This window comes from Aspergillus affinis (genome assembly GCF_023601865.1).
Source record: "Aspergillus affinis strain CMG 70 chromosome Unknown NODE_18_length_386147_cov_86_015627, whole genome shotgun sequence".
Lineage (NCBI taxonomy): Eukaryota > Fungi > Ascomycota > Eurotiomycetes > Eurotiales > Aspergillaceae > Aspergillus > Aspergillus affinis.
Window position 1 is genome coordinate 234,941 of NW_026515799.1, and position 24,336 is coordinate 259,276.

The following is a 24,336-nucleotide window of genomic DNA, read 5'->3' on the forward strand; positions in this document are numbered from 1 at the left end:
AAAAGTGTTCAGACAGCCATCCTTGGGTATCCCATTCATACAAAGTAACGCCATAATACTCAAAAAGCACCACGCTATGCATCGCTGAAAGCTATCAAAATACAAGGAGAAGCAAGCAAAAGATTGCGCGCGGACAGATCAAATCCATCCATATCCGTAATTCATGCAAGGCTGAGTGCCCAGGTTGAAGATCTGTTGAGATCCAGGAACAGCATGCTGATCGAGGTCGTCATCGTCGAAAAAGAATGACTTGTGCATCATGTTTCCCGTCGACTTGACAGGGTGGTACAGCGACGGCTGAATGTGAACCGGGTTCTGTTCCGTGCCGGTTTCTTGTTCGTCATCGTCCTCGTTTTCGGCATCCTTGGTGTCATCTGCCTCATTTTCCGCAGACGGCGTAAAAGTCTCCTCCAACTTCAGACCTTTACCCGGAAGACCTTCGAACGATGTTTCAAATAGAGATTCGGGGTGGTTGTAAAGACCCATTCCGACCAATTCCTCCTCAACTTTCGGCTTGGGAGCAGCGGACAATGACAGCGAGTTATCGTCGGGCTGCTGGATGGGGAGGAAGTCGGGAGTGGAAGGACCAGAGAGACAACCGGAAGATGGCTCGCTCGCATAACCGGATCCTGCTGCGTCGGCCGAGGGCATGCTGTTATTCATGGACATCATGTCGAAGGCCCAGTTGTCGGACATGGGCTGGTTGATGCTCGACGTGTGAGCTTCGTTGGTATCCCATGCGATCGGATCCACCTGCGAGCCACTCATTTCCATGAACGACGGTTGCTGAATCGGATTCGTATATTGCATGTCAGGGAAGCATGGATCACTTGACATCGGGATATTGGATAGTGGGTATGGTTGCAACAAGTTCTCGTTCGTCATGAGAGGGGGCGAAATATCCAGTGGTTGCGATGCCATATCCATGACTCCCATGCTGTTCTGAGCAGTGGTCGGGAAGTTCTCCGGGTAGGTGACGGTTCCTAGCGACGCTGGGTGCCAGCTAGTTGGTCGAGCGGCTGTACTTCGGTGGAAGGCGGCAGCCAGCAGAGCTGGATCATAAGGCGCTTGGTAGTTCTGAGTCGCTAGGTGACGGTACATCGGTGAGCTGTTGGACACCGTTGTCCTCCTTCTGCCGGTGTATGTCGGACTGTTGCCGGCGCTGCGGGGTTTCGTCACTCGACCTGTCTGTCTAGGTCGTGGAAAGGCAGACACCAGGTTACGGAAGGTCGATGAGCGTAGGCTTGGCTGGCCTTGGTACCAGTGGGAGCCAGCCCACGAGGGCTGAGGTTGCCAGCAATCGGCCATTGGGACGGTGATAGATGAGGTGGTAGGGTAGTTGATGGAAGGAAGAATTGGTTGAAGGACGAGCCACGTATTTAAGAAGAGATGGGGTTACAATGGTCGTTGTGAATGAACATAGTTGCACCCAGAAGAAAAAAGTGGCAGACAGAAGGGTAAAGCAGAGAGAAGATGGTGCGGGCAAGTGAAGGCAGAGGTTATAAGGAATATTAAATGCAGATAGGATCCATGGATAACTGCAGGCATGCAAGATGCAATAATAAGATCGGGATTCGAGACTTATCTATTCAAAGATGACACAGGGGTGAGAGGGTCACAAGGCATTGAGGCAAGGTACAGGAAGCAAGTGCCTCCTCCTAAGTAGGTAGCAAAGTCCCCAGTGCCTAGTTGAGTAACATACCCTGACGGACCGGCAGCAAAAGTGGAGGGACAATTACCTAAATCAGGCATGTTCCATATGATATTTTTGATTTTCATTTATTTTATTTTAGAATTTACGCCAACCCAGACCCAAGAACTAGGGGGAGTGATACACGAAAGTGGAACGCATTGCTTGATCTACCATCCGCCCCAGCTCCACGATCCCATTTTACTGTACACACGTTGGGATGACACCCGACGACGTTGACACTAACGAAAGGGGCCTAGCGGTGGTGGGGAATGGGGCCCAGGCGACGGACGGTCAGGGAAAAGGCAGGAAGGCACAGGAAGGCAGGAAGGAAGGATGGAAAATGATTCGGATGCGCCCATGCTTGCCAGGCTCCACTTGGTCTTTTTTTTTCGCTTTTTTTATTTTTTGTTTTATTTTTTCTCTTTCTTTTTCATTTGTCTCCCTCTTCATTATCATCCCTGTATTATTTGTATCCAATTTATCCATCTTATTCATTGATATTGACTTATTTTTATACTTCTTTATTAGTTCTCTTTTCTTTCCGCACTCTTTGTTTTCTTCTGGTTCCCATCATAATCCAATTTCCCTGGCCGTGATTCACCATCGGAGTTAACTCTGAAATTTACTTTTCTCCTCCGTAATGCTGAAGTCTTAGAGCGACAATCCCTGGACTGCCGGGGGACCCATGGGAATGGTGGTTGTTGGCGGTTGGCCGTGGTGGTGGGGAGCCAGTGAATAATGTCGATGGTGGGGATGATCAGACCCATTGGCAATCAGCAATTAGTTTGAAATTGAGGTTACTCCAACTGCAATCCACCGTAATGAAGGGATTGGCCGACCGGCGGAAGGAACTGGCACTCCAGCCAGGAGGAACATACTGCGGCAGGCAGGGTAGCGAAGGAGCTAGGGAAGGTCGACCAGGAAGGACAGCTGATTGGAATGGAACTGGGACATGCCGAAACTAAACTAAACTAAACTAAAGTTCAGTAAGGCCCGTGTGAGAGCCCCATGGTCTAGTCGCGTCTTGCTTTTCGGTCGTGTCTTTCCTCTGGAGGGGAAGGCGGCGAAGGCGCCCATGATTCATTTACCTTACTGTAATAGTCATAGTATGGAGTATGTGATTGATGATTTCCCTGGCGGCCTGAAGTACTGTGTACTTCCTCCTCTTACTTCCTAGACACTCCGTAAAGTCATAAAGTCAGTCTCAGGAGGGGATTTGCTCGTCACCTTACGCTAGTTGGTGCTCGTCATCCTGCGCTGTGATCAGTCTCCGGTGCCCTACTCCGTAGTCACTAGCAACCTCACGGTGTACGGAGTAGATAGGTAATACTACTAGGTGCTAGCCAAAGCAGTAGGGGTTGGATCCGGTGATGATGCGACCTTGATTTTTTACTTTTTTTTTTTTTACTCTCTCCCCCTCAGAAGGGCTTAGTCATATCCAGGCACACCTTCTCCCCTCCAGGAAACAGGAATGTCGCGGACTCGCGGTACAGTCGGTTACGACTACATACACCACATAGCACACGCCGTACGGAGATGGAAAGTTCTGACCCACGATCCGACCCGATGGTCAAAAGACAGAAACCCCTGAGGATAATTGGTCAAACTTCTTTTACTTATCCATTTTTCGTTCCCCTCCACCCCCTTCGAGTCACTCCGTTGATTGTCCCCACAAGTTCACCATTTTCCAACGCGTCACAACGCCCGTTACGCAAGGGTTACAATAATGTAATGTTCCCAGGGCTATCTTCCCTGGTCCTTCCTCCTTTCGTTGCCCACGGTGGGCTTCTCGTATCTACGGTGTACTAGTAGGGGGTAGGTAGAAAGACCATACCACACTCCATCTCAGACCTGTTCGAGTAGGTCACAGTGCCACTACCTATGAAATGCATTACGCCGCGATTTGACTCCTATGCCCCCATCAATTTAGACTAGGATATATGACAAGGGGGAGCAACCTACCAGGCATGAGAACAAGGGTCATGACCGCTTTTAGGGTACAGGATTATCTTCCGATCGATTCCTTTCGGGCTCGCCGGCGCTTATCCCGCCATCCTGGTGTTTGTATCACCTTCTTGGCTTCTTCCCCCTTGTCCTACCGCTCCCGTTGGGGCCATTATAGGTCAGGGCGTTCATTTATCTGTCTCCGGATTATTACCCTCTTAGTTCGTCGGTTATGTAGTAATATGATCATTAGTTATTAGTTTTCATCATCCTTGAACTTTTTTTCTTAGGTCTTAGTCGTACTTGACTTCCCCAGTTCCAAGGGTTATCCATTCATATTTATCACGGGCGGTCATGAAATGAGTCAATACTGGATGTAACTTGGATTCAACCCGTCATGAGCCGGGCTAGATTAGGCGGTATTAGTAACCTTCCATGAGTCTTTTATTTTATTCATTTAATTTTTTTATTTTAAAACAAATCTCTCGACCGGACCAAGAGATGCCAAGCGTTTGTTTCCATCTGGCCCTACCGGTAACTCTATTATTCTTGAAGAATGCAGGTTCTAATTTTGAAATATTTACGTAGCACCTCCTCTCCATCGTCACCGAATCATTATGATGATCGGCTGCTGCCCTCCCGGTTGAGATAATAATTTCGCCAGTCGTGAAGATCCAAGATCGTCGTTTTCTCTCCGTGTGTCACTTTATTGGATACTGGACGTACTCTGTGGTTAACCAGCAATCACTGTTCTTACAGGTACTCCGTCGGTGTGTACTAGTACTGTGTCTGAGTCAGTACTCCGTAACTCGTGACAAGACACATTGGAAGTCAACCCTCAAGGTCACGATTCTCTTTGGCCGTTTAGTGCCCACGGAGTATCTTAATATACACGGTGGGGTTCAATGTTTCATAATCATCATCATGTCTATCAGTTCGGTGTCCTAACTATCCGACATCCCATCTAGGAGTATCACCGGACAGACACCGCTTGGGGGTCTTGGATAAAATTGCCACCAAACTTACTCCTCCTCTAGCGAGCCTAGTTAGTAGTGTCCGGATGGTCGTGTCGTTTAAAGAATATTGATTATTGAGTAATAAATTAGTTGGAAGAGAGAACGGGAGCCTCGGCTAGCTCGTTAGAAAAGATGACAACCTTGAACTACTCCTGGGACGGTAGAACGGGCAAAGTACGTACTGGTCTAGTCTAGTCTAGTCTCATCTCATAGTACTCCGTGCTCCATGCTCCATGCTCCGTACTCAATACTGATAATCATTAGCAGCGTTGCTACGAGGCCGCGGGCCCCGACAAAAGGAAAGGCAGGACAAGACAAGACTCTAACTAAGGAGTGACTACGACATCCAATAATGGGGTGTGGATGCAGGGATTGCTTTGAACTTTCAAGACCTCAGTCCTTTCTTCTCGGGCGCCCAGCGTGGCTAAGTAACACGGCGGCGGCGAACCAAGAAATACCTACGGAGTAGATACAGGGGATATCGTTTGATTCTGACCAGTCCAGCTGCAAGCCTGCAACAACTACAAACCTACCTACCTGCCTACCTTGCCTTGCGCTACTGAGTGCAACCAAGTCCAAATCACACTGACCCGTGCGTGTGTGTCCTGTACATCTAAGTGAGACCGACCGACAAGGAATAGTAAATAATTACATCAAATTACGAAGTACTCCATACACAAGTAAGAGTTGGCGAAGAGGCTGAGGGGCCAATGCATGAATGGAAAAAAAAAAAAAAAAAAACTCCGTTAAATAAAACCTTGGCCATTCCCATTCCCAGAACCATGTCTACGGCCCTTTTTTAAATCATTCACTAGGCCAATTAGTAGCGGCTAGAGCCCACTCACTGTTCGACTATCGGTCTGCGACTGCGACTGCGACTGCACTTCATTCATCATGCCAATAAACGCCTGCTTACTTCGAGTGCTCTACATATATTTTTTGATCATTTGCATATGATGATGATAATAATGGTCTAATAATCAGGTCTATTTAGCATCTCTTCCTCCGTACAGTACCTTAGTTTACCCATAAGGATCCTTGAAACGTTCCATTTACATGCCGACCTCAGAACCAAACCCCGGGTTTGTCAGGGAGGAGAACAGAATATCTCAGTTTAATTAGGAAATAGTGGCAGCCCTACTCCTGGTCCATACTCCATCTCCGGAGTAATATACATACTGTAGTTAGTATCCGGTTTAAAGGAACGCGCCAACAAAAAATCTAAAATATTCAAAAAATGAGACCGCCCAACCCAACCGTCTTATGTAATGCCAGACGGCCAGAGAGGCCAAAAAAAAAAAAAGAAACGAAATTAAAATTCCGCGCGACACCAGTAATCGACATCATCGACAGCGACTAAATCGGACAATTGAGATCATCGTCGAATCGGTCTACAAATCAGAGGCCGGAGATTACAGGAGGAGAGGACCAGGTACGCATGTGCAGCTCCACTTAGGAGACGCTAGAGGAGAGCCCGCGCAGGGGAGGAGAGAAAGAGAGGGGCTCCTTGAAGTCCTTACGGCGTTACTTTCTTCGGGTCGGACAGGTGGCAGTGGACAGTGGGCACCTTAGTTACTTAGCCCCGGCCCTTAGAAAAATTCCAGAGAAAAACATTTCCAGGGGCCAAAAGGAAACGAAGTCAGGCCCAAGACCAGTCAAGTCAAGTTCCATTGCACGGTGGGTCCTTTTCCGTTCCTTTCCTTTTTCTCACTATGGATATTGGATAGTATTATGGATTTTCTGAATTCTCCCTAACTAATCCCTACGGCGACTTTTGTTAGGTCTTCTCCCCCTTAGTTACCGAGTGGTTAGTCTCAACTAGCTACGCATGTTAGCTACGGACTAAAGATAGGCGGCAGGCCCAGGAACAGTGATCCTACCAAGCAGGAGGTAAGCTAACTAAACAAAACAGTCCGTCAAAAGTCGGCGGGCGAGTCATTCCATTCCATAACAATCTTGCAATCCAAGTTGCAACCGCTTCGCCTACACCGTAACTACGGAGGACGGAACCATCTCCAGCCACAACGGAGTATCTATTCACTATTATGATTTGGTGAAAAGTAGTATTAGTAGTACTCTAGACTCTGGATTCTGACTGTTTCTCCATCAACCATCATACTTACGTCGTCATCGTCGGCTCCCTGCCCCGATTTTTTGGCTTAGTTAATTAACCCTTGGCTGACACACGCGCCCCTCAAGCTGCCGATCCTTCCCAACAAAGAACCGCAGTTCCGTTTGCGTTTACGAGACATCGACCAAAGCGTTGGATGGTCATTCATGGTCCCTTCAACCCCGAGCGACAGGCTAGAACTTGTCTGGCGCTTATTGGGGATTATCACCGTAATCACATCGCTAGGAACCTACATAGATGGCGGGTTGGAAGACTAATCACACCCTGTCTAGTTAGTTAAAGTCCTTCGTAATCATATGTTGCCTCAGCCTGTAGGTACATACGTACATCCATGGCATTGCTCCGATGCGGCGTAGGAAGGATTCGATTATATGATCAGCCTACTACTGTGTACACGGTGTATGACCTGTGACTTCTTGATCTCCACTATATGGTCAAGAGGAATAGATTATCTGTATTATCGGAAAGTTAGATTAGCCAGGCAGTCACACACACACCAGGTGTCATCGCCACTCTAGCAGTCTAACTGCTCCATATGGAGTACTCCGTACTGAATGATACAATCCCCATCCTCTCGGGATATGAAGTTAATCACTTCTCCAGGGATACGAACAATCTTTGACCCCTCGTAGGTCACTTTCCCCGCTTTGACCAGGCTATCTATTCAGTCAGGGAGACACAGTCACTGTACAGATAGGCATAGACAAGGTAACTCACCATATGCGTGCGGGATTATGTTTTCACCACCAAAACCGACTCATCTCATACATACCCCGACCGACCCAAAAACAAGGTCCAAGAACATACATACATAAACCTCCCAATCCGGAAAGCACAAGGAACATGTACAGTGTACACCGTGAAATAAAAACCGTATTAATAATCAGACCGCAAATTGGTTAGTACGTTATCCGACCAATTCCGCCCGTTCTAGGACTAATGTACCCGGCTGAATCGAGCAAAGCGACGTACTCCGTAAAAAGGCGGTCGCCGTCCGAGACACAGAAGGAATTGGTCTTGGTGTCGGGGAAAGTTTTTCAGCCATGTTAACTTATTCCGTAGTAACTAACTTGGGTAGTTAACTAGTAGTTAGTTACGGAGGAGTAGGGAGTTGGGATCTTCAAAGCTGGGGCGAGGGGGCCGTCGGTCGCTTGCCTGTCTGATGCACAGGGGTTGAAATTGGCATTGCAACTCAAGGCGTTCAGGAATGTACTCTGTATGGATGGTTGGTTGGATGGATGGATGTAATGCTGATTATGGATTATATCTGGAGGGAGAAAGCATAGTTACTACTCTGTAAGAACTAAGGAAATCCGAAAACATCCCTCCTTCAAGATGATTAGATTAAATTGCATCAAAAGAAATTAAAGCAAGAAATGTCCGTGCTCCACAGAATACATACCTCCAACCTATTTCATGTACGGAGTATGTATCCGTACGTGTCCCGCCATCCAGCTTATTCTTACTTATCATTCATTGTTCTTGGATAATGAATCCCTGTCCAAAGCTCCAAATACAGTCTAGACCCGCCCCAAACAATGGGAAGAATTAATAATAGGAGAGAGAGAATGCGGCAGGGCCAAACGAGAAAAAAAAAATATTCATTTGACGCTAATCGATTTGGCTTGCCTTAGTGACATGTCATCAGCCACTATTTTCTTCGGGCCTGTCTTGCCCCGTGGTAGGGGAAGGAGCTGGATCCTGGGATCTGATATGGGCTCATGAGAAAGAGATTTGGCGTTGACGGGTTTCTATTGGTGAGCCATGGCGAATCTCACATGTAGGACTTTCCGTAACGATAGAAGACGTTGACTCTAGATTCTAGGCGTTTAAGCCGCATTATGAATTGGAGACCGTCACTCTGTGCCATCATTTATTTTACTGGATTATACGGAGTACTAAGAAAATAAACAAACATTCAGTCAAAACAAAATCCGCCACCCACGCCGGTGGCGGTCATAGTTGCAGCATATCAAGTTTTAGTTTTCTTTTATTTACTGTACTTACTCAGAAATCAAAGGACAGCAGATTGTGGTACTGGTAACTGCGCTCGTGATTTCCCAACGTTAATTGCCCTAGTTCCGTCTACTCGCTCGGTCCAAGAGCGGGCTGGTAGGCTGGTAGGCTGGTACTGGTAGCAATAATTTACGAACTTTCGAGTCATGATAGCCCTGCCGGATACCCATGATCGGTGCCAGTGTCTGAGCTTTTTCCTTGGTCATTTAGGGAAAAACGGATCAAGCAGACTCCTGGTCCCTGGACCTGGTTGCGTGGAGGAATGGAATCCTACGAAGAACAAAAAACTATCCGAGTGGGTCACGCAGGGCAGGGTTTGGAAGTTGCAACTTACAAGATTCTCCTGCCTGCCTGGTCCTAGTCGTACTTGGGGATTTTTTTTTTTTTTTCTATTATTATTGGTAGCATGGTATTTGATCCATTTTCCATTGTTGTTGACGTTGTGACTTGTGTCGTCTCGGAGACTGCGGTTAGTTTTTTTTTTTTTTTTTTTTTTTTTTTTTTTTGTGGGTTGGGCTCTTCTTCCGTGCTCCGTAATTCCGCCACTTTAAACTCCGTTTGGTTTTGTTTTTCTTTTTGTTTAATCCACATCGGATGGGTCTGTTATCGGATCTAGATTCCTGAATTGAAGACGAGACAAGGCACGGCAGGCAGGCAGGCAGGCAGGGCAAGGCGCCTCGGGTCTGAGGGAGCAAAAGAAGGAAGGGAGGGAGAGAGAGGGGGGAAGGGGAATGGGCCCTAGCTGCAGGTAGCCATGAGTCAAATGGCATGCATGCATGCATGCATAAAGACCGATAAAGGCAGTTCTTGTCATACCAACGAAAAAGGGGGGGAGTCGGCTCGATGTCTGGTTTCCCTTGGTTTTTTACAGGTCGATTTAGTGTAGCAGGTACATTGTAGTACTCCGTAGCACAGCACCTCTAGACTAGTTAGACATTCTGGTTGTACAACTCAGATCTCAATAGAAATGTCCTAAATAATTATCTTAGTCACATTACTGGTTGTTAGCAGGAACTAAGAAAAAGCCATGGTATCACTAACTGTGGCCAGTGCTTAGGTTCAATCCTTTGCATGTCATCAGCCAACCAGTGGCTTAGGATGTTTCGGTCCAGTAGGACAGACCATGTAAAGATTTTTTGAGTAGGAGAAATAGTACACCGCAGGTATCACAAACTAATCATGGATATGAATCTAAAACGCCAAGTTTGGATCTCTACGGAGCCCTTCCCTTCCTTGCCTTCCATCCATACCCAACTGCCCAAGAACGGCACCAACAAAGCCAATCCCGTCCCGTGGTGATTTTAGTGCACAGAGTATCCGACCCGGGTTGGTTATTCTTATTGATCGAGTGTGACTCTCCAGACATGCAGCCATGGTGGACAGGGGGGTAAAGGGAGGGAATCATGCAGGGTGCGCACACCTACCGCTGCAGAGACCATAAATGGAGCCACATGATCGTGTTTGTACGAAGGTCAGAGCATCATCTGAATTCACATATTGAAGGTAGCCTATGCAGTGGCGTATCGCTCAGGGTGATGGATGGTGCAGCCGCACAGCACACATCAATCACTGCTCCTAAGTTGGCCGGGCGTTGGGACCCTAGGGGGCTTTGCTAGCCGGTCGCTTCGAGTTCGAGCCTATTACTTGGTTACTCCGTTTGGCCGACGGGTAGAACTAGAATAGCGCGTTCACGCCGATTAATATCACCGGTTTAGATTGACTCCGCAGTTGGCCAACATTTGAAGAGGAGAACCTGGAAAGGGAGGAGACAGGAGAGGAGAGGGAACGTGGATACGAAAGAAAGCACTTGGATTCGTTTCACTTCGCCAATTAACCACCACCCCTCCTTCTATTAACTCCTAGCGATCTGATCCTTCCTGCCGTTGGTGCAACATGCCCGTCCTTTGTATTCGGATGGATCCCGCTTGCGATGTCCCCATCCAGAGTCCAATAATGGCCCGACTATCGTTATTGAGGCGATCGGCTGAGGGGACATCAGACCGGACTATCAGGAGGAAAGGGAATACGATGATGACGATGCACCATAACCCATGTTTGATGAGTGATGGATATGGTCGGGGAGGTTCTCCACTTTATGTATTATGTACTCCGTACTGAAACAGGCAAACATGACTTGAGAAAAGAATAATAAATAATTAAAAAGAGGGCGACCATTCCATAAGTGATCGGTACTAAGATCCTGGCTGCAGTGTCACGGTAGATCAGAGTGGAGACCGGAGCATGTACGAATACTGTGTACGACAACCTGTAGAAATGTCTTACTACATATTGATTCTCCTTGACTCTGGTCAGCAGAGTTTGATCAGTCCTTGGAAGGGCAACGCAGCTGTCCTTACTTTGTAGTACAGCTCTTTCTTTCAGCCTCGGCGTATACCCTGATATTGAACAATAGGTGAATACTGAATACTCAATACACCCTCCAGCAATAATACAGCCATCGATCCACCCACGATGACCGCCAATAATGATTGTCCGACCGCTGGTGGGTCAATTCCAGCCCTCGATCAAATAAGGGGCGTAGGATTCCATTGATTCCTGAGCAGTGAGTGGCCATCGAACAACTTCACAGCACTAATTCCGTAATTCATCAAGGATCAGAGCCTGATATACTAGTCCCCTCTCCAAAAGAAAATTCCCATAAAAAGTAAAACCATGGCAAAAACCCTCCCCTTAGCCGGTGGATCATACCGTGGTCGCCTAGTCAATGGTGTGTGTGGATGTGGGGGGAGGGGGAGTTGATTCTGTCCATCTCAAACCGGAAGGGCGGTCAAAGACTCGCGAAAGATTCACACCTCCTCAAGAAGGCAAAGTATCGGCGCATCGTCTCCGTTTTAATTAGTATGCCTTCTACCGTGTACAGTTATGGAGACCACCCGCGGCAGGCGACTGGCGAGGAACGATGATCAAAGTTTTTAGGCTTTGGCACCATCATCGGCCGAGAGGCCAACCATTCCATTTCCGCGGATTCTCCCACCTTCGATGTCCATTCCATGGGCGGTTGCAGGTCCGGACTACTGGCGACTAACTGGACTAAGCCATGGCACTGGGGCGCCTTACGGAGGAGTCTGTCCTTCCTGGCTGGGGCTGTCCCGTCCCGGGTCTGGAGGCCGGGAAAAGTAAAGCCACATGGCTGAGTCAAAATCTGCGCAATACCGCCCGTCTGCTTTCAATATTATTAGTTATGATGATGGACGGTGGATACGCGGTGGTTTTGGAGAATGGGGTGTCATTTCCGCGTCGGAGCTGAGTACGAGAACGATCGGTGGCTGCTTTTGATTGCCCTTGCGTATGAACAAAATATACTCCGTATGCAGTGTGCTTCGCGAGTATCTATGGATATTAAATATTGCAGACTCATTCGGACTATTCTGCGTATATCGTCATCTGGCTGGTGTGTACTCCGTAGAGATCTCAAGTACGGAGTACAGAACTCGAACTCAGAACACGCTATTCCCTGTACGGCTTAATCCCCGCATACGGTGGTATCTGGTATTAATGGTTTCGTATCTCAAATTGCTTCATGGCTCTACTACGGAGTAATTCCTACTATGTAAGTCAATCATTTCGGGAGTATCTCGATCTTGTCGGAAACATCAAGGCGACCGATGTGCTCTTCTACTCATGGAAACTGCTCTACACTGTTCATACACCCCATCATTGGTCACAGTACGTAATAGAGTCTCACTGTCAATCTGCATCATTGAATATATAATCGGTCTGTCTGAGATCGGTTAAGCCCCTTGCACGACCGGAGATTTTCTGCTAGATGACCAAAAAAGTCAACATATATGCCAGCTCCTAGCCACAACGCACATGGAAGCAAAATGTAGCCTAGGTCATCGTATCTTTGAATGTATCTTGCTCTCAATTCTGTTAGTATTCCCTGAGGGAAGCCGCTCCCCGAGAGGCGAGGCGCAAGGCTCTCCAGCATCGCAGTACATACGGGCTTGTTCTATTTGACTGGCTCACAGCTGATAGACAAAGGGGGTATGTGGCGCTACTCTGCAGCAAACATTATCGGTTTCAAGAATCCATACCTGTGAGAGTGTGAGACTACACTGACATATCGTAATAGATACTCTTTGCTACCAGCCTGCTAAGTTGCTCTGCACCATGTCAGTACGCAGTGAGGCATGGAATCTGCAGCCGGGAACGAAAATGCCCGGTTTGCTCTTTTCAACAGTACCAGTTTCAAGTGCCGCTGGGTAGAATCCCCATGCGTACTCAGAATGGCAAGGGACACAAAGGCCGATCATACTGTATAGGGAGCATATATCCAGCCATCCCCCGGACTCTTCAAAATGAATAGGATAGGACGTCCAATATCCCTGTCCTGGGCCTCTTTGATGAAGCAAGCGTCCCGGTCCAGACATGCTGAGTATCCCTGAGCTGAAGAAAAAAGTACTTTCGATACCCCCAGCCAAACAACCGGGATCATCCCCCGTTTCTTCAGCATGTTGCTGCATCAAAAGGCAGGCGCCTAAATACGCAATGCACAGCCTCTTGCGAAGGCAACGAGATTGCAGGAATGATTGAATGCTGTTTAGGATGGCTTGAATAGCCTATTCTCAGCCACCAACAAGAGAAAGCGGGCGCAGAAGCAAGGATGCCGTATACATCATCCTAGAGCCTTGACTGCCATACGGTGTACAAGGATCTATCGAGAGTCTGGATCGCTCCTTTGGCTCTTGCTGGGGGTACAAGATGGGCCAATTAGGTAGGTCAGTTATCAAACTGTCCGCACGAAAGAGCACGAGCAGGTATTAAGGTGCTGGCTACTGTGCAGCGGTGATTCGTAGCAAGTTACTCCGTAGACATAGTCCAACAACCAGAAGTACATATCGTGCAACAAGCATCATCACATCTGGCCCGAGACATGTTGTCGCTGCAATGATGCGGAAGCCGCACCGACTCTGTCTGTCCGTGTCAAACAGTTACATCATACTGTACAGAAGATTTAGACACGTATAGACAACTCCTACGCATAATAAACTTCCATAGACAATAACTAAATGTATGCCTATTATCCCGACTACTCTTGCATCTTGTTTGCTGTCAAGTACGTAGGCTTCATAGATACATCGTAGGGAGAATATTAGGTGTAATTTACCGGAGTGTATTATTACTTTTATTCATTACTGCCTACACCGGTGTACTGAGTACACCTATGTAATAATAATGCTAAGAGTCCCAAGTCTACCAAGCGATCTCATGCCCAACTAAACTCCTCCTGGTCTAGGCAACTGATGGTCTTGGACGAGGGGCAAAAAGTGGGCGTTGTGGAGCCCCAAATATTCGGTGGCTGGGAAGCTGGCACGTTGCCCGGAATGATCAGTCACTCTCTGCTACTATTCCGGTTTGCTCGTTATGAACTTACTTGTTGGTTGTGTCTTGGGGGCGTGGATTATCACTTCAGGCCGAGGCGATAGATGTAACGCCGACCGCAGGGGTTTTGTGATCCTCCGTACATAAGTCCTACATACATACTACTCCGTAAACAACAGAATATTTACTCCGCAACAGGATTGCTTATGGTTTGGTATTATTCACATCCTTTCGCTCTGTCGCCGTGGGGCCGACGACTTCGTACATAGTACATGCTACATACTACGTACGATGACCTAATTGAACATAATCCGGAGCATCACCGGATCCTGAAGGATGGATTTACGGAGTCTTGGGTTTTTCTAGAAGTCACGTAAATTGACCACGTATCTCTCTTCTCAAAGCGGTAGTATACTCGATGTGGCTGGAATTAATCTCGGGTCACTGCAGATTCCCCCCGAGATGTGACATGACACAATCCTATCTTTTTGTCATTCAGGGGGATTTTCTTTTTCATCTTCTCTTTTCTTTTTCTTTTTTATTTCTTTTGATTTTCGCAGTAAGGGAGAGGGGGGGAGAGAATGCACAGATCACCCGGTGGATCAAGTGGCAAAAGATGGAGCATCTAGATTGCATACTGCAGACGGCACTAAGGAAGTACGTAGGACTCCCGTAGGCGTAGACTGAACTGCGTATGCAGGACAAGGGAGGCGATTACTCGGAGTGCAGTAGTCTCACTTGCTGTTAGGGTTGCCGGGGTGGAATGCGGCCGTCTCCTTCTCTCCTTCACGCCACAGCCACAGTTAGTCCTACCGTATGTAGGCACCAGGATTATGATGCTATTCTGGTTTGGACTGGGGACTGTGGACGGGGCATTGGAGACTGGGGATCCGGGAGAGAATGCTAAAGCAAGACATTGTCCGTTGGCCCATGTCTAGATGTTCTAATAATACCTACGACAAAGGGCTATGGGCGCTTAGGAAAGTCGTCAGTCGACTTCCTGTCCGGGGGGGTGATGCAGCCCCCTATTAGGTCGGAGATGCGTACATACGAATGGTGGGGATGTTTGAGGTTTTTATTGTGTTTTTCCGTCTTTTGTTTTGATGTAGTATTTTTGGTCCCATCACATGTAGGACTTGCCCGGCGGTTAGGCATAAGAAGTGGACAAAGGGAGCTGCAGTCAGACCAGGGGGCCGTCTGAACTGCAAGTCGCAAGGCCATCGTAACCGGGCACTGTGATGTCGCCTGCAGCTTTGGCCTGACATCGGCGGTTCGCCCATCTGGGGATCTCGCCATCATTCGCTCTGATTTGCCGGTCAAATCTGCAACTGAGAAGGAGCTAAGGACTAAGGTACAGAGGCCTGTCCGCATCTGCATCTGCGTCTTGAGCCCATCCTGGTAAAAAGTTATCGGCCCCCCCGGCTTCGCTTGTAGTTATCACCAACTCCTGACACTAACTCTCTCCAGCGTGTCTACCGAACTAATATGCTGGGTCCCCTCCCTCGCGCAGTCCTCCTGATTCCTTTTTTCCCCCTTCCCCCCTCTGTGACGCTGAATTACTGGACCCGGTCTAGTAGTAGTCAAAGGGCAAGACACCAAAAAGGAAGTGGGTCAAACGCCGGTTCCTCGCCTGCCAGCAGAAGCAGGGCCAGCAGCAGCGCCTTTTGAGGCGGGGAAAAGAGAGAAGATGGATGCTCTCAATCTGACTGACTCTGACGTTCGTTATTACCGGCCCCCTCTACGGAGTAAAACCCTGCCGAATACTACGCCGTTCAAAGGCAGAATGAGGAGTCAGACACCTCTCCTGGTCGCAGGGACCCTCCAGGGAAAAACTAACAACTCACCCGGTGTTCGTCACCGAGCATCTTACCATAGTCTCTACGGAATAGGCGTATGGATCCTGTGCGGGGATCATTGGGCACGACTTTCTGCCCGCCACCACCAGAAAATTTGTATTCTCGTGCATCCATTTGCCTTGGAAAACATGGTCCGGTCGGATCCATCGTGCTCACCTGAGCCCTCTCTCTCCTCTCTCTCCTCGCCCTGATGGAGACTTGCGTTTGCTTTTGCTTCGGATGATTGATCCTGTGGGCGTCTGCCCATCCGTCCAGCCATCCGGCTCCGGGCGCAGACCATCTGGACAAAGAGAGCGAGGGCGCGTCCTTGTGACCCATCTCCGATAGATAGCGCCCACTATCGATTCCTGGAAATCCGACGCGGCCAAAGTGCAAGGCGAGGACCACTACTTAGCTACCTAGACGCAAGGCAACCCGTGGCTGAGATGCAGAATATGCCATATGAACACTGCTCGCTTCGTCCGTTCGATGGCCTTTTGGCGCTATCAGCGTCGCTATCACGGCAAGGCACCATGTGCGCTCGGCGTGGACTGCTTCCTTTTTTTGCTTATAGAGATGACGCACGCACACATGTATGTAAGGTATCGGATCTCTCCCCATTGCAGATTCGCTGCTTTTGTCTGCATGCAGACGCATTGGGGTGTTTGAACGGAATAGATCCTATCTATATCCCTAGGGATGTGGGGGACAGTGCTCGGTGCTCACCGATAGAATATGGACGGATTGCAATATGGGTGGTTTCGTTTGCGCCCTTGTGTTCGTCTCCCCGTCCCCCCCCCTCTGGGACCTGGTCTTTCCTGAGTTGGTGTTCTCGATTGCGGTAGAGGACTGACTTAGACACGAGGGAATGTTTTGTACGTACGGTTTGATTCTAGTCTCGGTTTACTAGACTTGGGAGGTTTGCGCGTAGGTCTGGAGTGGCAATATCTCAGGTCACAGTAGCTGCTGGTTTTTGTGGGGGTTAAGAGTAGCCGGTGTAGCACAGAACAATGCTTTATGAATCCATCCCGAATATTAACTGTAGGTGTGTTGATTTATATGGTCCAAGGACTTGTGAGAAAAAAGCCGATCAAGTGGTGCTCTATCACCGATGTGAATACTGGTTGAGATTTATATATATGTCACACCAGCCCAGATGCTCACCAGTAAAAACCAGTCAAACAAGGACAAACTCTTTTTTTTTTCTGGTGCAACTGAATTCAGAAGGAAAACACCGACTCACCTCTACACTGACCTCCATGCCAAACCCCCCAACTTGCATCCGACGAAATGAGCGAAGCTGAAGGCCGGACTGGGCCTCGGGCGAAGTGGAGCGACGTCATAGCCGCATCCCAATCCGGCGCAACTCTCAACCTTCACTCGGCCACTCCGGATAAGGACTCGCCATGAGAGCCTAAGCGACAGGACGAACAGAACAAACTCGAGAATCATCGTCGCTTGCGAGCCATGGATAATGAACAGCCCTGGGCTCCCAGTGTAGGTTGATGACTCGCCGCAAGATGCCGCCGGAGCTGACTCGCACCCAGAAGGAAGATGGAGGGGCAGATACGGACGCCTACAACAAGCTAGAGGTATTGTAGATCTCGATGCGCTTGCCTTTTATTTCCCTCTCGCGATTCTCCCCCGAGTCTTTCCGATTTCTTTGACTAACTTGTACCCGCCATGGGAATTTTAGGTAGTCATCTCCCCGGACTGTAGCCACCGGCGCAAGTCGTCGTTAGTCATGGCCAATGAGTCCGGCAAGATCCCGCATTTGGATCGCCCCGACGAGAAAACCGCCTGCTTCGTGCATTCCCTGATCGCAGGGGAATGGGTAGACCCGTCGGTGCATGCTCGAGATGTCCAGGACCGGGTGGGCGACATCGACGACTTCATCATCGGCGACGGCGTGGAGGAAAATGACGTGATAGTCACAGACACGGGAGATGAGCGCACAAGGACCGCCCAAACGGTGGTACACTCGCGCCACCTGACGAAAAAGCAGCTGTCGGACATGGCCTGGAATGTGCGCAAACTGTCCAAGAAGCTGGATAGCATCAAGCTCAAGCTCTCGGTCAAAAACGTCTTCTTGGTCACCAAGGCGGGAGACGAGACGGTCATCGGCCACACGAGGGAGATCGCGCGGTGGTTCCTCTCCAGTGATCGCGACACAAAATACTACGTGTACGTGGAAAAGCGATTAGAGTCTGAACCGGAGTTTGCGGTGTCGAAGCTGCTGCAGGAGGAGCCCTCGGCGGAAGGCCGACTCAGGTACTGGGATACGGCCTTTGCGCATGAGAATGCCCATTTATTCGATTTCGTCATCACCCTGGGTGGAGATGGGACGGTTCTATATACGAGCTGGCTATTCCAGCACGTGGTGCCGCCGGTGCTCTCCTTCTCGCTGGGGTCGCTGGGCTTCCTGACCAAGTTTGATTTCAACCACCATCAGAAGACCCTTGAAACTGCCGTCAAGGACGGCGTGGTCGTGAGCTTGAGACTCAGGTTTGAATGCACGATAATGAGAAATAACCCGCTTCCGCAGGGGTCAGGACATGTCAAGCGCGATATGGTGGAAGAGCTGATCGGCGAAGAAACCGACGGCACGTTAACGCATAAACCGGATAAAGTCGTTCAGATCCTGAACGATGTCGTCCTCGATCGGGGTCCCAATGCTAGTAAGTTGCGATCTTTTATCTGAGTGCCTACGGCAGCACGACTAACGGCCTACAGCAATGTCATCCATTGAGTTGTTTGGCGACGACGAGCACTTCACCACGCTCCTAGCAGACGGGGTCTGTGTAGCGACACCGACAGGTTCAACGGCATACAATCTGGCTGCTGGGGGCTCTCTTTGCCATCCGGATAACCCGGTCATCCTCGTCACTGCTATCTGCGCTCACACTCTGTCTTTCCGACCGATCATTTTACCGGACACGATTGTTCTACGAATGGGAGTGCCATACGATGCACGGACAAGTTCGTGGGCAAGCTTTGACGGACGAGAGAGGTGAGTGGATGTCCCAGCATCATAGAGGCAGGACTAGGACTGACTACAATGATAGAATCGAACTACATCCCGGTGACTATCTGACCGTATCGGCATCGCGATATCCATTTGCGAACGTTCTTCCGCAAGCTCGACGCGGCAACGACTGGGTGCAAAGTATCTCCAAGACACTAAACTGGAACTCCAGGCAGAAGCAGAAGAGTACAAAATAGCGCAGACTTAGATTGGTGTCTCGTCGGCCATTTGAGGGTGACATATATACTATTTATTATTGATTTATGAATTCATAGTGCACATAGCCGGTCTATCTAGGAATTGATAAAGAAAGGACGAAGAAAATTCTCGTGTACGGGATTTAGGATGCATTGGCTTGATTTCAATTGATGCTTGATCACGTCTAGAGCTTCTAAAGGATTCTGGAACTTATCGTGAATAATTAAAACCCGAAAGGGCAAAGCAGACTGGAGCTGTGGAGGTTGGGAAGGGGTTTTTTCGGTGTTCGCTAGAAGCTTCGTCGGAGTTGGCGCGTTTCCCGGGCAGCCTCAGGCCGACCCGCAACACTATAAAAAGGCGGCTTCGTCCCGAAAAATTTTCAACCTTTTTTTCAACCTTTTGTTCTTCACTCAACTCTTCGCCAGCATTGCCTTGGGACAGGAGTTTCATGTAGCTCCCAGCAAAGCCAACTAGATGTCCACTATTGCTTCCCACTTTTCTCGACTCTACTCGCTCCTTTTTTACTAACTGGTAAGTTGCAAGAACATTTCTTTCTGGTTGCTTCGATCAACAAGCCTCCGGGCTTTTATGATGAAAATTTTTTCCTACATTCGCAGTTTCCACGCTAGCCGTCGCTTGAACCCATCAAAGACGTGCACTGTGCGCAATACTTCCTTGGATGTCTGACTCGTTGATCGATTTTCAATCTGATTGAAATTTTGATTTTTGTCTTGTGCCTGTGCTAACGGCGCTTCAGCAGGTTTCTCTCTTCCATATCTTAGTATGGCGACTTGATGGTCAACATCCATCTGCATAGCTTAGACTTGATCATGATAATACATATATTTGAAACGCATTTGATTTTCCACATCTAAATTGTAGCTGTAAATGAAGCTGTAGAAAAAAGTGCTTTAAAGTGCACGAGTGGTGTTGTGCCGCGCCGTAACGTCTTGATGCCGGACAGCAATCGACCATCTTGACTATCATTCTACCTTGTGCCTAACCTAACCTACTTGACAGTTCAATCGATGACACCGGACCTAACTATTTATTGATTGATTCTCCCCTACCATCTATACCCAGACCATGATGCCCCAGTCGCCTTGATCTAGCGCTGATCTCACCTACGATTCACCTGCCATCTCTTATACCCACTCCATCCATCGACACCAACCTTTACCCTTCAACTCTACCACCACAGAACCAGAAGCTATGGCCCAACCCTCACGGCATGCTGCCATGCTTTCCATCAGCAACAGCAATCCCAATCACACCGTCGCTGCAGAGAAACCCCAACCAACGCAACAGATCCAGACCATCGCGCAAACAACCCCGGGCCTGCGCGTCCCCTCCAACCGCAAGACCATCTACGACCGACATCTGAACCGCAGTCGAAATGCGGAATCCAGCCGCGCTAGCTTCGCCTTCCTCTTCGCGGAGATGGTCACCTACGCGCAGAGACGGGTCACGGGGATTCAGGATCTAGAGAAACGGTACGTCCGCCCTCCCCGGAAACCCAGAAATCATCTAGATAGGCCGCAAGTGCATCTATCCCGAAAGGCCATGCTAACAAGAAGCACCAACCCAGCCTCAACGAACAAGGCTACCCACTCGGCCTCCGCCTCCTCGACCTCCTTTTCTACCGCACGATCTCGAGCTCCACGTCCTCATCGCTCTCCAGCTCCTCGACCTCCGCGTCACCACCTAACCGCCCCCTCCGCGTCCTTCCCCTGCTACATCTCATCCACGGCCCCCTCTGGCGCCTCCTCTTCAACCGCCCCGCCGACGCCCTCGAACACTCCGTCTCCCCCGACACGCCGAACGAGTACATGATCACGGACAATGACCCGCTCGTGAACACGTACATCAGCGTCCCCAAGGAGATGAACCAGTTGAGCTGCGCGGCGTTCGTAGCGGGGATCATCGAGGGCGTGTGCGATGGGTGCGGCTTCGAGGCGAAAGTCACGGCTCATAACCAGCCGACGGAGATGTGGCCGAGTCGGACGATCTTTTTGTTGAGGTTTGGGGACAGTGTCATGGAGAGGGAGAATATCTTGGAGAGGCAGGGGGTGAAATAATTGATATTCTTCTGGGGTTCTCGATGAAATGACATGAATGAGACTTGGTTGAACTCATTCTTATCCTGTGTGGTTTTCTTCCTTTTATCAAGCGGAGTTGGATGTTTCTGGGGGGGTTTATATTTATCCTATCTTTCTGCTATCTTATGGGCAAAGGTAGATGGGCATCATGCGAGGGTTCTGACAGGACCTTGATAGATCTTGATCGGTGTTAAGGAGCTTGCTTTCACCGGCTGGACAAAGGCATCTATTCCGGACAACCAATTAGATCGGTCACGGCGTTGAGTTGTCCCAAACGATCACACAAGTCGACATGATATTGCGTCGGCCACTTGTATATGCAACAGATGATGGATGGTTTACGATCCGATATCGAGCAGATGGCGTCCAGGTGTAAATTCATTGACCCATCAAATCAGGCCTTATAAATACAGCGACGAAGAATAGATGAGAAAGCCATGAACCATTGGTTTATGCATAATAGCCCTGCACCATCCACTTCATGATACCCAGCAATGCCAATAGGAATAAAATAAAATAGTCATTTGTTTGTACAAGAAGCCCTTAGGAATCACTGTCCACTCGTCTCCGTTTATCGCGGTCATCATAGGGCGAGGGACTTCGTTTCCGGCGATGGCTGTCGTCAGGCCGATATCGATCTCCCGAGCGATCTCTGCGCTCTCGTCGAGGGGATCGCGATCGAGTCCTCGACCTGCGCCTCTCGCGGACAGGGCCCGCGTTCGCTCCCGTAGGACCTCTCGGACGGTCATCTCGGCGGTCAGGCATGAACCGTTCGTCCGTGACGCCTTCCGGAGCACCCTCGTACCGACGAGACCGATTGCTAAAGCCATCGCCAAAGCGGCCCGTATCCTCGGACTTCAGGTCCCTGTACCGCGTGCGGCCCTTCTTGCCGAGTTTCGTCATATCTCGAATCTGCATATACTGCGGTAAAGTCTCGCGCGAGACCTCGTCCGCAAAGCGCGCGCCCATAACATTCCGCTGATCCAGCCCTTGGCGCTCCAGGTCGTCGCGAAAGAAGGCTCCCTTGTGAAAGTAGCGTTGCATGAACCCGGTCTGTCCGCGGTTCGCCTCCTTGTCTTCCTTCTGCTGCGCGATGAACTCGTTGTCTTCCCGCTCGCGCTCCTCCGCCGTCAGGTTCCGGCGGCGTTCGATCTCCTCGCGTTCCTTCTCCGAGGCCTCGATCGCCTCGCGCTCGCGCTTGATGCGCTTCAGCTCGCGCAGTTTCCAAGCGGCGTACTCGGCCTCGGGATCCACCCCGTCTTTATCGTCGATTGCTCCTTCTTCGGCAAACTCGAGCTCGTCGTCGTCCCAGGCCCGGTTCGCCGTGCTGCGAGCGACGGCGGCTTTCTCGAGTTGGTCGCGAATTAACATGTCGGCTTTTTCTTGTCGTTGCGCTTTCTGGGCTTCGGGGTCGGCGCCGGCATCCGCGGGGGTGTCACTCGTTCCTGCTCCTGGTCCTTGTACCTGTCCGTGTTGCACTTGTTTCCGATTGTCTTTTTTGATGAATGTAGGTCGTAGGAGGACTCGTCGGGGGGCCTCGTCTTCAGAACTGCTCTCTTCTTCGGAACTTTCTTCCTCTTCCGATCCTCCCTCTTCTTCTTCTTCCTCTGCACTCTCTTCTTTCTTCCCCAGAATCTTAGGCACAGCAGCACCAGTAGCACCCACATTGTCGCCTGCAACACGAGATGCCACCTTTTCCTCTGCCTCATCCTCTTCCTCATCTTCCGTCACAAACCCCTCCTCATCATCTCCCTCCTCCTCCTCAACCTTCAATCTCTTCCCCTTCGACACCGCAGCGCCCGCCGGAAACGAACTCGCCTTCGGCGCCGGCGCCCTCGCCTGCTCCCTGCGCAACCGCTCCTGTCTGCGCCGTTCCTCTATCCGCGCCTTTTCCTGCTCTGCGGCATCGTCGTCGTCGTCGTCGTCTTCTTCCGATGAGGACGGTTCCTCGGCGACGGCTTTTCCGGGTCGGTAGCGGCCAGGTCGGACTGGGTTTGCGGTCATGCCGCGGTGGTGGGAGGGGAGGGGGGGTGGCATTTTCTTTTCTTTTTCTCGGTTCGATTCGTGGGGATTATTTTATGAGATAGGAGTTTTGGAGAGATAAGATGGGTGGGTATCATGAGTCGTGGGTATGGTGATTGGAATTGGAGAGACAGTGAGGTTTGGTTGTATAGATTCTGACGGACTGCGATAAAGTAAAATCCGCAACTAGTCTTAGCCAAGTCAAGGTAGCTCCGGGCGCAGGCAGCTTTAAAACACGTGACTTCGCGTCTCTGCGCGGCGCGACTCCCCACTTCCTATCAGATACAGGCAGGCAGACAGTTAGTTATCCATCTCAACCTCATCCAACACCCAAAACTCATAACCACCTCTTCCCCTTGTCCAACAACGCTCACCACCATCTCGACAACCACCCACCAAGAAAAAAAATGTCCCTCCAAACACCCCGCGTCCTCCCCGCCCACCTGCACGCCTTCCATCCCTCCAACACGACCGGCGCGCGCTCCACAAACACAGTGCGTCTGCTCGGCACAGTGACAGCGCTACACGGCGACACGGCAACGATCTCATGCGGCAATAACGGCGACGCGACGCTGATCCTGAAGCCGGATAGCCATCTCCAGATGGGCAAGTTGGTTGAGATTGTGGGGAAGGTTACGGATCATGAGGGGGTATGTATTCCCTATATATCTATCTATTTATCATGCCGATGGAGGGTGATATGATTTGGATTTACTAATCTTTCGTGTTTGTTATAACTATAGGGCATTGGAGTACGAGTCCTGGGGAGCTTTGATTGGGGGAGTCCGGAGAAGTGTGGTATGTCTTTTCTTTCTACCCATCCTTTCTTTCGTTTGTTGCTTCCTTCCGTCTCTCTCTCTCTCTCTCTATAATTTCGCAGGAATACGATAGACAATCTAGAGCTAAGATATCCCAGACTACTCCATCTACGAAAAACTAGTCGACGCAACGCATCGCGTGAAATCGATCTATTACGACGAATAAACGAACGAACCGACGAAGTAACGAATG

The 24,336-nt window shown here is 49.7% G+C and overlaps 5 protein-coding genes across 5 annotated transcripts; 3 read left to right on the plus strand and 2 right to left on the minus strand.

Annotated features, from left to right (window-relative positions):
• Positions 1-138: 138 nt before the first annotated feature.
• Positions 139-1,308, minus strand: KD926_003620 (uncharacterized protein; the record flags this gene model as incomplete). Its single annotated transcript, XM_053097633.1, has 1 exon — positions 139-1,308. One exon carries the CDS (start codon positions 1,306-1,308, stop codon positions 139-141), a length of 1,170 nt encoding a protein of 389 aa, XP_052958450.1.
• A 16,193-nt stretch (positions 1,309-17,501) lies between these two features.
• Positions 17,502-19,203, plus strand: KD926_003621 (putative NAD+ kinase; the record flags this gene model as incomplete). The annotated part of the gene is made up of 4 exons (XM_053097634.1): positions 17,502-17,573; positions 17,678-18,659; positions 18,715-18,991; positions 19,047-19,203. The coding sequence occupies 4 exons, from the start codon at positions 17,502-17,504 to the stop codon at positions 19,201-19,203; spliced, it is 1,488 nt and encodes a 495-aa protein (XP_052958451.1).
• Positions 19,204-20,416: 1,213 nt separating this feature from the next.
• Positions 20,417-21,282, plus strand: KD926_003622 (trafficking protein particle complex subunit 5; the record flags this gene model as incomplete). Its single annotated transcript, XM_053097635.1, has 2 exons — positions 20,417-20,697; positions 20,793-21,282. 2 exons carry the CDS (start codon positions 20,417-20,419, stop codon positions 21,280-21,282), a joined length of 771 nt encoding a protein of 256 aa, XP_052958452.1.
• A 564-nt stretch (positions 21,283-21,846) lies between these two features.
• Positions 21,847-23,340, minus strand: KD926_003623 (microfibrillar-associated 1 family protein; the record flags this gene model as incomplete). Its single annotated transcript, XM_053097636.1, has 1 exon — positions 21,847-23,340. One exon carries the CDS (start codon positions 23,338-23,340, stop codon positions 21,847-21,849), a length of 1,494 nt encoding a protein of 497 aa, XP_052958453.1.
• A 392-nt stretch (positions 23,341-23,732) lies between these two features.
• KD926_003624 (putative ssDNA binding protein Ssb3) lies at positions 23,733-24,309 on the plus strand (the record flags this gene model as incomplete). Its single annotated transcript, XM_053097637.1, has 3 exons — positions 23,733-23,975; positions 24,069-24,123; positions 24,242-24,309. The coding sequence occupies 3 exons, from the start codon at positions 23,733-23,735 to the stop codon at positions 24,307-24,309; spliced, it is 366 nt and encodes a 121-aa protein (XP_052958454.1).
• Between the last annotated feature and the right edge of the window lie 27 nt (positions 24,310-24,336).